Genomic DNA, 11,603 nt, shown 5'->3' on the forward strand with positions numbered 1-11,603 from the left:
TCTTTAAAAACCATTCTGATGATTCTAATTCTACACAGGTATTAGAACAGCAGTACTGGAGTCTGAGGAACATACCTGCCCAACGTGTCAGCAGAGGTTTCTCCTGAGGCTCCAGTTGCCAACAAGTGCTCACCCCAGGTGACGTGATGACTTTTACATAAACTGCTTGTGAGAAAAATCTATCTGTGAAAAGCTGAAAGGGAAGGGTTTACATCTCCTTACACAAGGCTACACTGAATAAGGCCAAAGCAAATGATTGGGAAAGTCATTGCTGTTGTCATTTTATGACAATTTTGAATTTTTTCAGTTTAGTCATCTGAAATGGCCAAGCTGCTTTCTCTCAGCTGGAGACAACGGTGTCTTAGTTTTATCTATTTATCTATTTCTCGCTCTATGGACTCCAGCTGGGCAGTGATGTAGAGGGTGTCACTGCATCTCCCCGAGGCTGTCCTGCCATGGCTGATACGACACCCTCTGGATCCTTGCAGCCTGATGTCCCCTGAGGGTCACTTAGTGCCAAGAGCTGAAAAGATGCAATCAGTGGGTTCCCCCCGGGGGTTTTAATTCCCCCCTCTCACCTTGGGGTGACTGACAGCTGCATTTCCTTGTGCTCAGTGTGAAAACCTCTGCCAGGTCCTTGTGCTGTTGGTGTCTGAGCTCCCAGCTGTGAACTCTTTTAACCCAGAGCCAAGGTGAATGTTTCAGCAGAAATTCCACCAAAGCAGATCAGGCTCTTCTTGCCCCCCCTTTCCTTAACCACTTGGGGATCAGTTGGCAGCAATCACTCAGTTGCTGAAGCTTTGCTGCTCTTCCTGGAGAGCCTGCCAGAGCCTGTCATCTGCTCCAGGTTCTACAGAAGATGTCTGGAGAGTGCCTGCAGCTACAGACTGAGCAGCCAGGTAAAACTCCTCTGATTTTAGAGGGAAAGGAGACAAACTGCTTTATGTGAGACCAGCAAAGTGGTTTTGCTCTCAGAAACTGAATTATCTGGTAATAAATAAAGGATCTTGACTGCTTTGGGCTACTCAGAGCAGTTGTTTGCAAACTGGGTGATGCTGGAAGCAGATGAAGCTGCTGAGGCATTGCCACATCTTCAAGATAAATATTGTGGGTTTGTTTTTTTTTTTCCCCACCTCCTCAGATCATCTCTAAACTGCCCAGGTGCCACAAAAATGTGTTTGAGTATCTGATGGCATTTCTACAGGAACTGCTGAGAAAATCAGGGAAAAACCACTTGGATGCGCATATCCTTGGTAAGGCCACAACTCCAACTGCCCTGCTCAGAGGGGATTTGCAGCATTTCTCACAAAACCCCTTTCTCCAAAGTCCCCTGGGCAGGCTGAGCGAGCCCTCAAGTGTCACCTTGCCTGGGGTTGGGGGATTTTACCTGTGACCCCTGCAGCTGCTGGCTCTGTCTCATTCTCTCTGGCTTTTTCTCTGAAATGCAGGCAGCATTTTTGGGGAGCTGTTGCTTCGCCCTCCTCCTGGACGTCCTGCACCTGACACAGCTGAGAAGAAGAAAGCTCAGCAGTTCATCTGTCAGTTTCTCCTGAGAGAAAACGATCTGCTCTGGATTTCAGATGCAGCTGATCTGATTTTTAGCTATCAAATCGCTGTAAAAAAAATATTTTTTTTATACACTGGCTTTTTCAAAACGTTATCACAGGATTTTATACTTTCCTGGCAGTTTGAAAGCTGTCACTGTTTAAGCTGTAAAGTGTATAAAATTTCTAAGTAAGCTGCACACAGACAAGCAGAAATAGAAAAGCTGATACTTAGGAGTGAGGACAGACCATTCCCCATATCCTGCCCCCATGGCCTCTCCTCCTTTCCCACCTTTTCCACCGAGCAGAGACCCCCGAGCCGGCCTGGAGAAGGAGAGGAGGGAAGGCATCCCCCCACCACACGGCCCCAGCTGCTAGAGACAGGTGAGTGAGGGGCCTCCGGCTGCTTTGCTGTGATCCTGATCCCTGCCAGTCCCCTCTTTGGGTGCCCCTGCCCAGGGCTGGCTCTGCCCTCGGGAGCTGGCACGCGGCTGGGTGCCGGGTAGGGCCCTTCAGTTTCTCCTGCCAACACCTTCAGCTCACCCTCCTCCTCCCTTGTTTTTTTAGATTCCCAGTCTGCTTCCAGCAGACATCAGGATCCTCTACCAGCTGAGGAGGAGGATGGCCAGGAGAGCTTTGTGGATGCCCTGGAGGACATCGAAGAGGTACCCAGAGACTGCCACCTGCCTTGTGCCCGCTCCAGCTGAAGGAGAAGGTCCCAAACCCAACGTTTGCTTTGTGTGATGGGGACTAAAAAAGTGAGACTGCTCCAGTTGCATTTGGGTTATTTGGGGGGGACGTGTTTTTGAAAGGGGCTTTAGCACACAGAGCAAGCAGGTGTGATCCTTTGTCATCCTGGAAGCTGTGCAGAAGCAAGGGGGTTACGCTGGGGATCTTGCTGCTTAATGATTAAACCACGGGAGAGGGATTGGTGCTTGGCCAGGTGGCCCTGGCTGATGATGTTCCCTGGCATTGGTTCCTAGTTCTATTTTGCAGAGGTGAAGTACATGCAGCTGCAGGTGGGGAGGTTCACAATCTGCAATGGAGAAGTGGCCTGCCAGTTTGAATTTATCAACAAACCAGATGAGAAAGCCTACTCCAAGAAGTGGCTGGCTGCTAATCCCAGCAAGGGCTTTCTGCACCCAGGTGAGCTCCTTGTTGTTCCTCTCATTAATCAGCTCATGTTGTCACCTTAATTCTGGCTTAATTTTGACCCTGTTATGCCTCAGAATGCAGGCTTATTGATTTCATACCTTTTGCCCCCAAGTATGGATTTTATCATCTCCCTGCAGGTGCTGAGAAGACAGTGATGTTGGAGGTGTTTGTTAATAAATCAACAGCTACACACTTAAACTCTGGAGAGGAAAAACTTGAAGATATCTTGGTCCTGCATCTTCAGAGGGGGAAGGATTATTTTATTTCTGTAACGGGGAACTACTTGCCAAGTTGCTTTGGGGCTCCTCTCCACACCCTGTGCCACATGAGGGAACCTATCCAGGACATGTCAGCAGAATCTATTCAGAAACTCTATTCAGAGTTAAGGGCAAGAATTCCCTTCCAAACCCACAAGAATGATCCAAACTAGATGTTAAATCCTGTTGCTTGCTAAAGAACCTTTTGCACTGCCCTGCTCTCTCCTCTGAGGATGCTGGTACAGCTTGTGCATGTGTTGTTTCTTCTCTCTGGAGTGTTGGTGCCCAAGTGCCTGTTGTGCTAGTCTGGTGTAAAGGCTGCTGAGTGAAGCTGCAGTTTCTGACCAAGGAGGAATTCTCAGGTAAAAGCTCTGTGAAGCATTTTTGCCAGAACTTGGATAGCTACCTTTTCTTTTTCCCCCCTCACTCTCAGCCCCTGGTGCCACTGGAGATCAGTGATGATGCCATCGAAGCTGAAAAGCCCATGGACATTCCAAAGGAGCTGTGGATGATGGTGGATCATCTCTACAGGAATGCTTCCCAGCAGGTTGGCAGTCTTCGTGCTGGAGACACAGGATGGGACTTTTTTTGTCTTAGCTTTAGATTTGAGGATGCTCCTGGTCATGAGAATTTCTGTGGATGTTTGGGCAGTGGTAGAGGGGAGCCCCAGGGTGTTCTGTTCCCTGACGGTGCCTCTTGCTGGGAGTTTCCAGACAGCTGACAGTGACACTGCTCAGTAATTTATCCAACTAACTTTTCGTTTCCTGGAGAATGAGTTAAGTGTGTGCTTTGCAGGAGTACCTGTTCCAGCAGCCAGGCCTCAAGTCTGAATTTGAGCAAATCCGGGACTGTTTGGACAAAGGAATCCACGACAGCCTCTGTATCCTTGCAGCCTGATGTCTTTACAGCCTCTGCAAGGTGACTGATGAGGGCCATAAGGAGGCCGGGGAAGAACGCTTTCAGGCTCCCCTGACAGTGGGGCCACTGGCTGAGCCTGCACACGAACTGGGGTGCCTGCAGAGAAGACACAGGGGCAGCTCTCAGTGCACTGCTTCAGGGTGACCCCACAAGCCCCTGTGCGCCAGCACCCAACTCTGGCACCCAACTCTGGCTCTTGCCCTAGGTTTCCAGCTGCAGTGCAGGGCAGGGGGTGCAGGCAGTGGGGAAGCAGAGTGCTGCCCAGAATGCTGCAGGGCTCCTGTTTGTGCCTGGGGGGCCCCAGCAGCTGCGGGGTGGTAGGGCTGGGGGCAGCGGAGGCCTCATCCTGCCAAGGAGAGGCTGTGCTGGGCTGCAGAGCCCAGAAGGCCTCCCAGCAGAGCCCAGGGGAGTAAAGAGGGCAGCAGCCCTGCCCAAGTGCTGCCCGCGGGGCTGGGCTGGAGGGCAGCTGTCCTTGCCCCTTGCCGCATGCCCCTCTGCAGGCTCAGCTCCCACAGCAGCCTTACGTCATCAAAGAGGGTGGGGAGCTTCTCTGCCAGCAGCACAGCGATGGGGCTGGCCTCCACATTCAACATGGGACCAGCCATGATCTCTCTTAGGAGGAGCGGGCCCTGCTGCCTGACTTCTGCAAAGTTGTCCTGCATCTTCCAGATGCTTCTGAAGCTGTCCCTCTGCCCCAGGAAGCCACCAGCTGGGAGCCTCCAGTCCCCGGAGCAGGGACAGAGGGCTCTGCTGTCAGTCCCTCTGCCCTCCAGCCCTTCCTGCTGGGGCAGTGCTCAGCACCCCTGGGTGTCCACAGGCAGGGCTTCCCCCCGGACGGGCTGTGTCAGCCCCCAGGCCCTGAGCTGGCATGGGGAACCAGGAGCTGGACAGTGCCGGGCTCCTGCAGCTTCGCTCATCTCTCACGGCTGTCATTCTTTCAGCTGCTGGGCTGCCAGGACATTGCAAAGACTTCGAGTGACCTGGGCTGCCTGCGGTCATGTCTGAAGTGTGGCAGTCACAGTGTCCGTCTGCTGGCACTCAGGGCCTTGGTGGAGCTGTGGGCACATCCACAGATGGGGAGTGAGGCGGAGTCAGGCGGAGCTGCGTTGGCAGCCTGGGGCTGGGGCATGGGGGTAACGTGGTGCTTTGGTCCTGGCTGTTAACTCTTCTGCTAAATGCTACCTGCCAGGAAGTGGTTATTTTTCCCAACGCTGCTTCCTCTCTTTCTCTTTATAGTCCTAGTGACCAACTGTCAGCAAGTGCAGCTCAGGAGAAGGCAGAAGCAGATGATGCAGGTGATGCAGACGACATCATTGTCCTCAGCACTCCCCAGTGGGAAGAAGCTTCTGGCCCTACGTTGGATGCAGCTGCTGTGGACAGAGGAGGCAGGATTTTGAAGTCTGGAGGAGCTCAGGAGGAAAAGGACCCAGGCCTTTTCTTGAGGTGGTTTGTATTGTCAGCACTGACTGTGTTTCCTGTTGACTTCAGCACAGGCATCAGGTGGAGCAGCACAAGAAGTTTTGTGAATGTGCTGATTCGTTACTCGTTGGCGATGCTTCTTGTCAAGCTGTGAGGGCAGCTGTGACTCCATGTCCACTAGCAGGGTTGTTGTATTACCTTGTCCTCCAGACAAAACATTCAATTGCCTTGTGATCAAACACCTAGCTCCTTCTATGAGGTTTTAAAATCCCGTCTATGGTTTGGAGGCCACAGAGCCCTAAAGGAATCTTAGGAAACCAGTATATTTAGATAATGCAATGTTGTCTTCTGCTTTACCTGTGAGAGCCTACAGTGGGAGGTTTTATTCTTTCTGGGTTCTTCAGTTCTGTTTTATCAGAACTGTGTGGTAAGTGGTCAGCAGATAGTGTCCAGGGGACATTTCTTGGCATTATTACTGCAGTCTCTGTCTGGCACCATGAAGCACATGTCCTGCATCACGAGAGTCCCTTTGCTGTGCTGCAGGAACAGGCTGAGTGTGAGGTTAAGCTTTTGATCTGGATTCTGCTGTTTGCTTTTCTTTCCCTTTTCTGAATAGTGTGTAACTGGATAGAGCAGCAGATGGCATAGTCTCTAGCATCATGTTACACGTAAGACTCCATGAACTAGTAAAATCTCTGCCTGTGCCTGTGGTGTGTACTCATGTGTGCAATGAGTACCTTGGAGGTTCCTCTACTTCCTCTCTTGCTAGGCCGTTACCATTCTGTTAACTGGTTCCTAATCAAACGTATTCATGCTCGTATTTTTCTTCTCCACTTTAGAGGTGTTTCTTAAACTGCTAGGTGTAAGAGTCCAAAGAAGATAGCACTACTGGAAATGCATTCATTCCTGCTGTCCTGTGTTGACTTGGCTGCCCCAAGTCTCACTCTGTTGTCACCTGTAGAGTTGTCCGTGTTAAATGTTAAGGAGATTTTTCTATTTTTTCTTCTGTTTTCTTCTATAGTAAACATGAAAGTTAAATCCTGAAAAGACGACACTTTGTCCTTTCAGAACCAAAAAGCCATATCCTTAATATTAAGCTATGGATCCCCTGCTAAGCCTTTGTCCCTGGCCAAGTCCTTCCTCCGTCCTGCCCATCCCTTCCCTGGCTCCTTTTTCAGGCATTGCCAGGTGACTCCTCTCCAGGGCATTCTTCTGGACTGGAAACTTGCCAATTGCAATTAAAAAAATAACTCCTTTTGTTCACAGGGATTTTTTTATTCCTTGTGCTTTCAGGTGATAGCCATGGTTCTAGAATCAAAAGTTACAAAAGAAGAGCCTCAAACATAAAAGTGAGGAGTAGCAGAGTGTAGTACAAACACTGATTGTCCCCTTTCTTCCCTGGTGTGTAGATCCCCTGCCAGAAGAGGAGAAAGATGATTTTCTCTGGACTTGTCTCTCCCCAGGATTCTGAGGTACTTTCTGAGAAGGACCTCGTAAAAGAAAGCTCAGCAAAGTTTCCATTTTGTCTTCCACAAGAAAGGTTATTCAAGCTGTCAGTGGGTGGCAAAGCAGATGCTTCTTTCTGCTCCTTTCAGATGTTTGTTTCATCTCTTTGAGGGAAAATTACCTCAACAATGCAGAAAAGAGGAGAAGATTGTCATTCCTGTAGAGCTCAAAAGTGACATTGCTGGCTCTGAGAAAAATGACATATTAAATGAAAGGCCTGAGGTGCCCAACAAAACTTCCAGAGACTACACTGGTGAGAGAAACGATCTAGATCCAAATACTTCCTCTATGAATACTAATCCCTAGAAAATGAACTAAGAAAGTGACTGACTTCTGAGGTTGCAAATATTAAGCTGGCCTGTGAATCCCTGCTGGCCAATGGCAGAGTAGCAAAGCAGCTGAGTGTCTCCCTTCTTCCCTGCTGTGTAGGTTCCCTTCCAGCTGTGGCAGCAGAGGAAAAGAAAGCTGTCAGTTTTCTGGGGACTTCTTCCTTGGATTCTGAGGTACTTTGTGTGAAAGAAAGGGAGGTTTCCGTGGTGGGGCTGGCGAGGATAGGAGGAAGATCCAGGAGCTCCTGGGATCCCGCTGTAACTGAAAGGAAGCTGGGCTGAAGTGGGGAAGTGCTTCTCAGGGGCTGTGCAGAAGCAGGGGTGAGATTCAGGACCTCAGGCATTTCTTTCTGCTGCTTCAGATTTCCTTGGAAAGCAGTCAGTGGATGATAATGCAGATGCTTGTTTCTTCTGTTGTGTGTAAAAGCTCCTGAGCAATTCCTTGTCTTTTATCTTTCAGGGTAACAAAGGTGGTGTTGCCATAAGGTTTAAATTCCATAACACTACTACTCTGTGCATTGTGAATTCTCACCTGGCAGCTGACATAGAGGAATACAAGAGGAGGAACCAGGACTTCCAGGACATCTGCTCTCGGATGCGGTTCCGCCAGTCAGATCCCAACTTGGCCTCTCTCACCATTGCCAAACATGAGTATGCTCCCCCTCTGGCTGTGCCCATCGCTCCGTGGGGCAGGGAGAACTTGAGGAACACAGGAGAGTGCCAGGTTCTCCTGGCTGGGATGTGGGAAGGGGTCAGAAATGCTTTACTGGAACCCTGGGGCTGAGGGTGGTCACTGTCCAGGTCTGACAAGTCACTTGCCACCCTGTGCTCTCCCAGCTTTGTTTTATTTTCAAGTGAGGATGTGGCAGCAATGTGCACTGATTTCCCCAGGGGGGTTTAATCTCTGGGATATCAGAAGCACCAGTTATCAAGAGGCAGTGACAAGGATGCAGAACGGGAATTAAAAGCAGCAAAAAATAGAAAATAAATCTTCACTTTCAGGTTTTCACTGCTGCTTGTTGTCTCTGATGGCCAAGCAGACACAGCACCCAGCTGACAGTGTTGGGAGGAGCTGCTGGGTCCTGCCTGTGGCCAGACCGTGCACACTTGTGCTCTGTGTTCTCCTGCAGTGTGATTTTATGGCTGGGTGACCTCAACTATCGTCTGGAGGATCTGGATGTGGCAAAAGTGAAGCAGCTGGTGGAAGAGAAAGCTTTTCCAGAGCTCTGGCAGTATGACCAGGTACTGCTGTCCCCTGCCTGCAAGTGGGGCTGCTCAGAAACTGCACACCCACTGCTCAGCCTTCTCCGTGCTGAGCTTGTCCCTTTTAGATGGGAATTGTGCTTGAGTTTATTTAAAATTAAATGTTTTGTCCTTTTTTATTTTGTTTTGTTTTGTTTTTCTTTCCTAACTAAAGAGGCAAATGAATGCAAATGCAGTCTTTGAAGGCTTTACAGAGGGAGAGCTTTCTTTCCAGCCAACATACAAATATGATGCTGGCTGTGATGACTGGGACACAAGGTGATGTGCAGTCTGATGTTCTCACTGAAGGAAGTAAAAAAAAAAAAACAAAAAGCTAAAGAATGGCGGATCTAATGACTATAAACAGGAACAGTTCTTAGGTTATTGCTCTTCCTCTCCTTTAGGTCCAGTTTACATCTATTCATCTTGCTTTTCTTCCACTGATGTTTACCAGAACTTTTGCCCAGGAAAAATCCATTGGCTTTCCCCAGGGCTGTACAAAAACAAGGAATTATTTTTGTTAGTTTCTTTTTTGTTGTTGTTGTTGGTTTGGGTTTTTTTCCCTTGGCAAAATTTTGAGCATCTTTTACTTGCTGATACCTTCTCTACCTCCTCAGACCAGCTATATAGAGCCTCTGTACCTCAGATCAGAGCAGCTGGGGTCTGAACTGGAGCATTTGTGCTGTCTGTAGCCGAGTGCATCCTTGTGTAAGTCTGGGTATTGCACTGATTGGATCCAAAGAACAAAAGAAATCATTTTCAGCTTTGAAGAAGCAGAAAGCAAAGCATGATACAGAGCTACTTAAGAGCAGACAATTTTGCAACTGCTCAAAGCAGCTCTGGCAAACACAACTTTGGAGGAGACCTGGCTGCAGGCCATGGCAGGAAAACAGAGTCTCTGGGAGAGCAGTGTCTTGCTTTGCTTTGTTCCTCCACCTGAGCTGGGCCTCCTCTGCCCATCCCCAAACGCCCCCTCCAGGACCCCCAAAATGCCCTCTGAACCCCTCAGACTGCACCCATAAACTTGTGCACCTGCAGGTTCTTTAGATGAGCCAAAGCTCTTCTTCTCCCCCAGTGGGGGCTCCTTGGCTGTCCCAGGCCCTGCTTTCCCCTGCTGTGGCCTCTGCAATGAGGCAATGAGCACTTCCCAGAGGAGACTGAGGCAAGGAAGTCCTGGAAAACCTCAGCATTCTCAATATCCTCTGGAGCTAGGTCTGACATTTCCTTCAGGAGAGGGCCTACATTTTCCTGGCTTCTCCTTTCATTCCCACCTATGTGCCTCTCAAAGCTTTTCTTATTGCTCTTTCCAACCCCGGCAAGATTCAATCCTACCTGGGATGGATGTGGCTCTCCTGCCCTGCTCCCCAGCTGCTCCGACCACCTCTCTACTCCTCCCAGGGTACCTGCCCTTGCTTCCCCCCCGCCTCTGCATGCTTCCTCCTTCACTTGGAGGCCTTTTAGGAGCTGCTGGCTCATCCCCGCCGCCCTCCTGGAATTTTTCCCCGGCTGCGGGATGGGGAGAGTGGGGAAAGAGCACCTGCCAGCATGGGCCGGGAACCAAGATGTCCGCCGGGCAGCCCCCTGCTTGCCCCGGGACTACAGCTCCCAGCATGCCCCGGGACTACAGCTCCCAGCACGCCCCGGGGCGCTCCTCCTCTCCTGCTGCCTGAGCCCGCCCGACCCCGGGGCTGCCCCGGCCCCGGCCCAGCTGGGAGGGGGAGCAGGAGGAAGGGGATCTGGGCAGGGAGGGAAGGCAGGACAAAGAGTGGTGAGGAGCGGGAAAGAGGTGGAGGGGAAGGGGGCAAAGAGGGAGGAGGAGGGAGGCAGGGAGGGAGAGAGAGGAGAAGGGCGGGAAGGAGGAGAGAGGGGGGATGGAGAGAGAGCGGGCCAGGGGCCTGAGAGAGACAGAAAAGGCCCCAGGAGAGGGGAGTGACAGAGGGGTGGGAGAGGGAGCAGGAGAGAGGGGAAAGGGCGAGGGGAGGGAGAGGCAGGAAAGGGGAGAGGCTGCAGGAGAGAGAGGGACAATAAGGCCAGGAGAGGAGAGGGAGAGAAAGATGTGGAGAAAGAGAGAGAGAGAAACAGCAGTGGCTCTGAGACCCGTCAGGGAGGAATTGGGAAGTGTTGAGAGGGAGACAGCCAGTGAAAGCCCAAAGTTGTGATGGGCAAAGGACAGGGAGGGAGGGATGAAGAGCTGGGGGCAGGGAGCTGGGCAGAGCCCCAGAAGAGCAAGCAGTGATGAGCAGCTGGGCCAGGCCCTACCAACCTGGGCTTTCTTTTCAAGGAAGCAAGCTTGTTTTCATTTTTAAGGTTTGATTAGGGACCCTTGGTTTGTGTTCCTGGTTTCTTCAGGTTGATGTTGTTGTTGTTGTGCTGGATTGTGTTGTGTTTTCTCTCTTGAAACCATCATTTCTGGTCTGACACCTCTGGAGCAGGTAGGGCAGTGTGACTGATGGTGTGGTCTTGCATATTTCTAGGGAGTCAGTGGAAATGGTGGTTGGAGCCTTCTGCATCCCTTACCCTTTGATTTCTTGAGTGTAAATCTTGCAGTGGATTTGCTGAGGTGCAAAAAGGAAATGGGAGAGCAGATCTTCCTCTCTCACACACACACAGCTTCCCCTATCTGAAGATGAACAGAGAAAATCTCTGGGGCTGTGTTCTTTTATTAAACGTGTGTCAGTCACGCATGGTTTACTCTGTGCATCAGAGAACTGGTTTATACTCTGCTTTCCCTACTTAGGGTTGGGTACAGGTGCTTTATTTGGAGTTCTGATCACCTTTTTTTGGTTCTTCTAGAAGCCAATCAGAGCCAGTGAGTGGAACATCTGGAAGGCAAAGGGAGCCAGGGAGTGGAACATCAAAAGCTGTATGTAAAATCACAATCTCACACTTTCTACTGCAGCCTGCATTTACATCCAAACAGTGTACCCTTGTATTAATTTCCCAAACAATAACTTAATCCATTTTCCAATAAAACACAGTCTTTGTTGTAAATAGAATGTATTTGAGTCAGCATAGCAAAACTGTGTACTGCCATCATTTGCACAGTTGGGTTTTTTTCCCTAATTTTATAAAAGGTTACCAAAACCCCCTGAGAATCTGTTATTGTTAAACTTGGTACTGTTTCTTACTTTTGACTCAAACCAACATATCCCAAGCATTTTGAGGACATCTGTGTGCAGCGAAACAATTCCTTTTTGTGCCTGTAAATACCTGGGCATTTCTTCCTGAGACTG

General features: G+C 50.1%; 1 protein-coding gene across 1 annotated transcript in view; it reads left to right on the forward strand.

The window, feature by feature from the left end:
• The first annotated feature begins 1,814 nt into the window (after positions 1–1,814).
• Positions 1,815–11,603, forward strand: part of LOC139800054 (type II inositol 1,4,5-trisphosphate 5-phosphatase-like) — a 15,656-nt gene continuing 5,867 nt past the window's right edge. The window contains exons 1-6 of the mRNA XM_071752744.1: positions 1,815–1,890; positions 2,112–2,209; positions 2,528–2,690; positions 2,837–3,073; positions 3,391–3,503; positions 3,752–3,836. Of these exons, the coding sequence (XP_071608845.1) occupies positions 1,815–1,890; positions 2,112–2,209; positions 2,528–2,690; positions 2,837–3,073; positions 3,391–3,503; positions 3,752–3,836 (772 nt within the window). The remainder of the gene's footprint in view (positions 1,891–2,111; positions 2,210–2,527; positions 2,691–2,836; positions 3,074–3,390; positions 3,504–3,751; positions 3,837–11,603) is intronic.

This window comes from Heliangelus exortis, chromosome 9 (assembly GCF_036169615.1).
Source record: "Heliangelus exortis chromosome 9, bHelExo1.hap1, whole genome shotgun sequence".
Lineage (NCBI taxonomy): Eukaryota > Metazoa > Chordata > Aves > Apodiformes > Trochilidae > Heliangelus > Heliangelus exortis.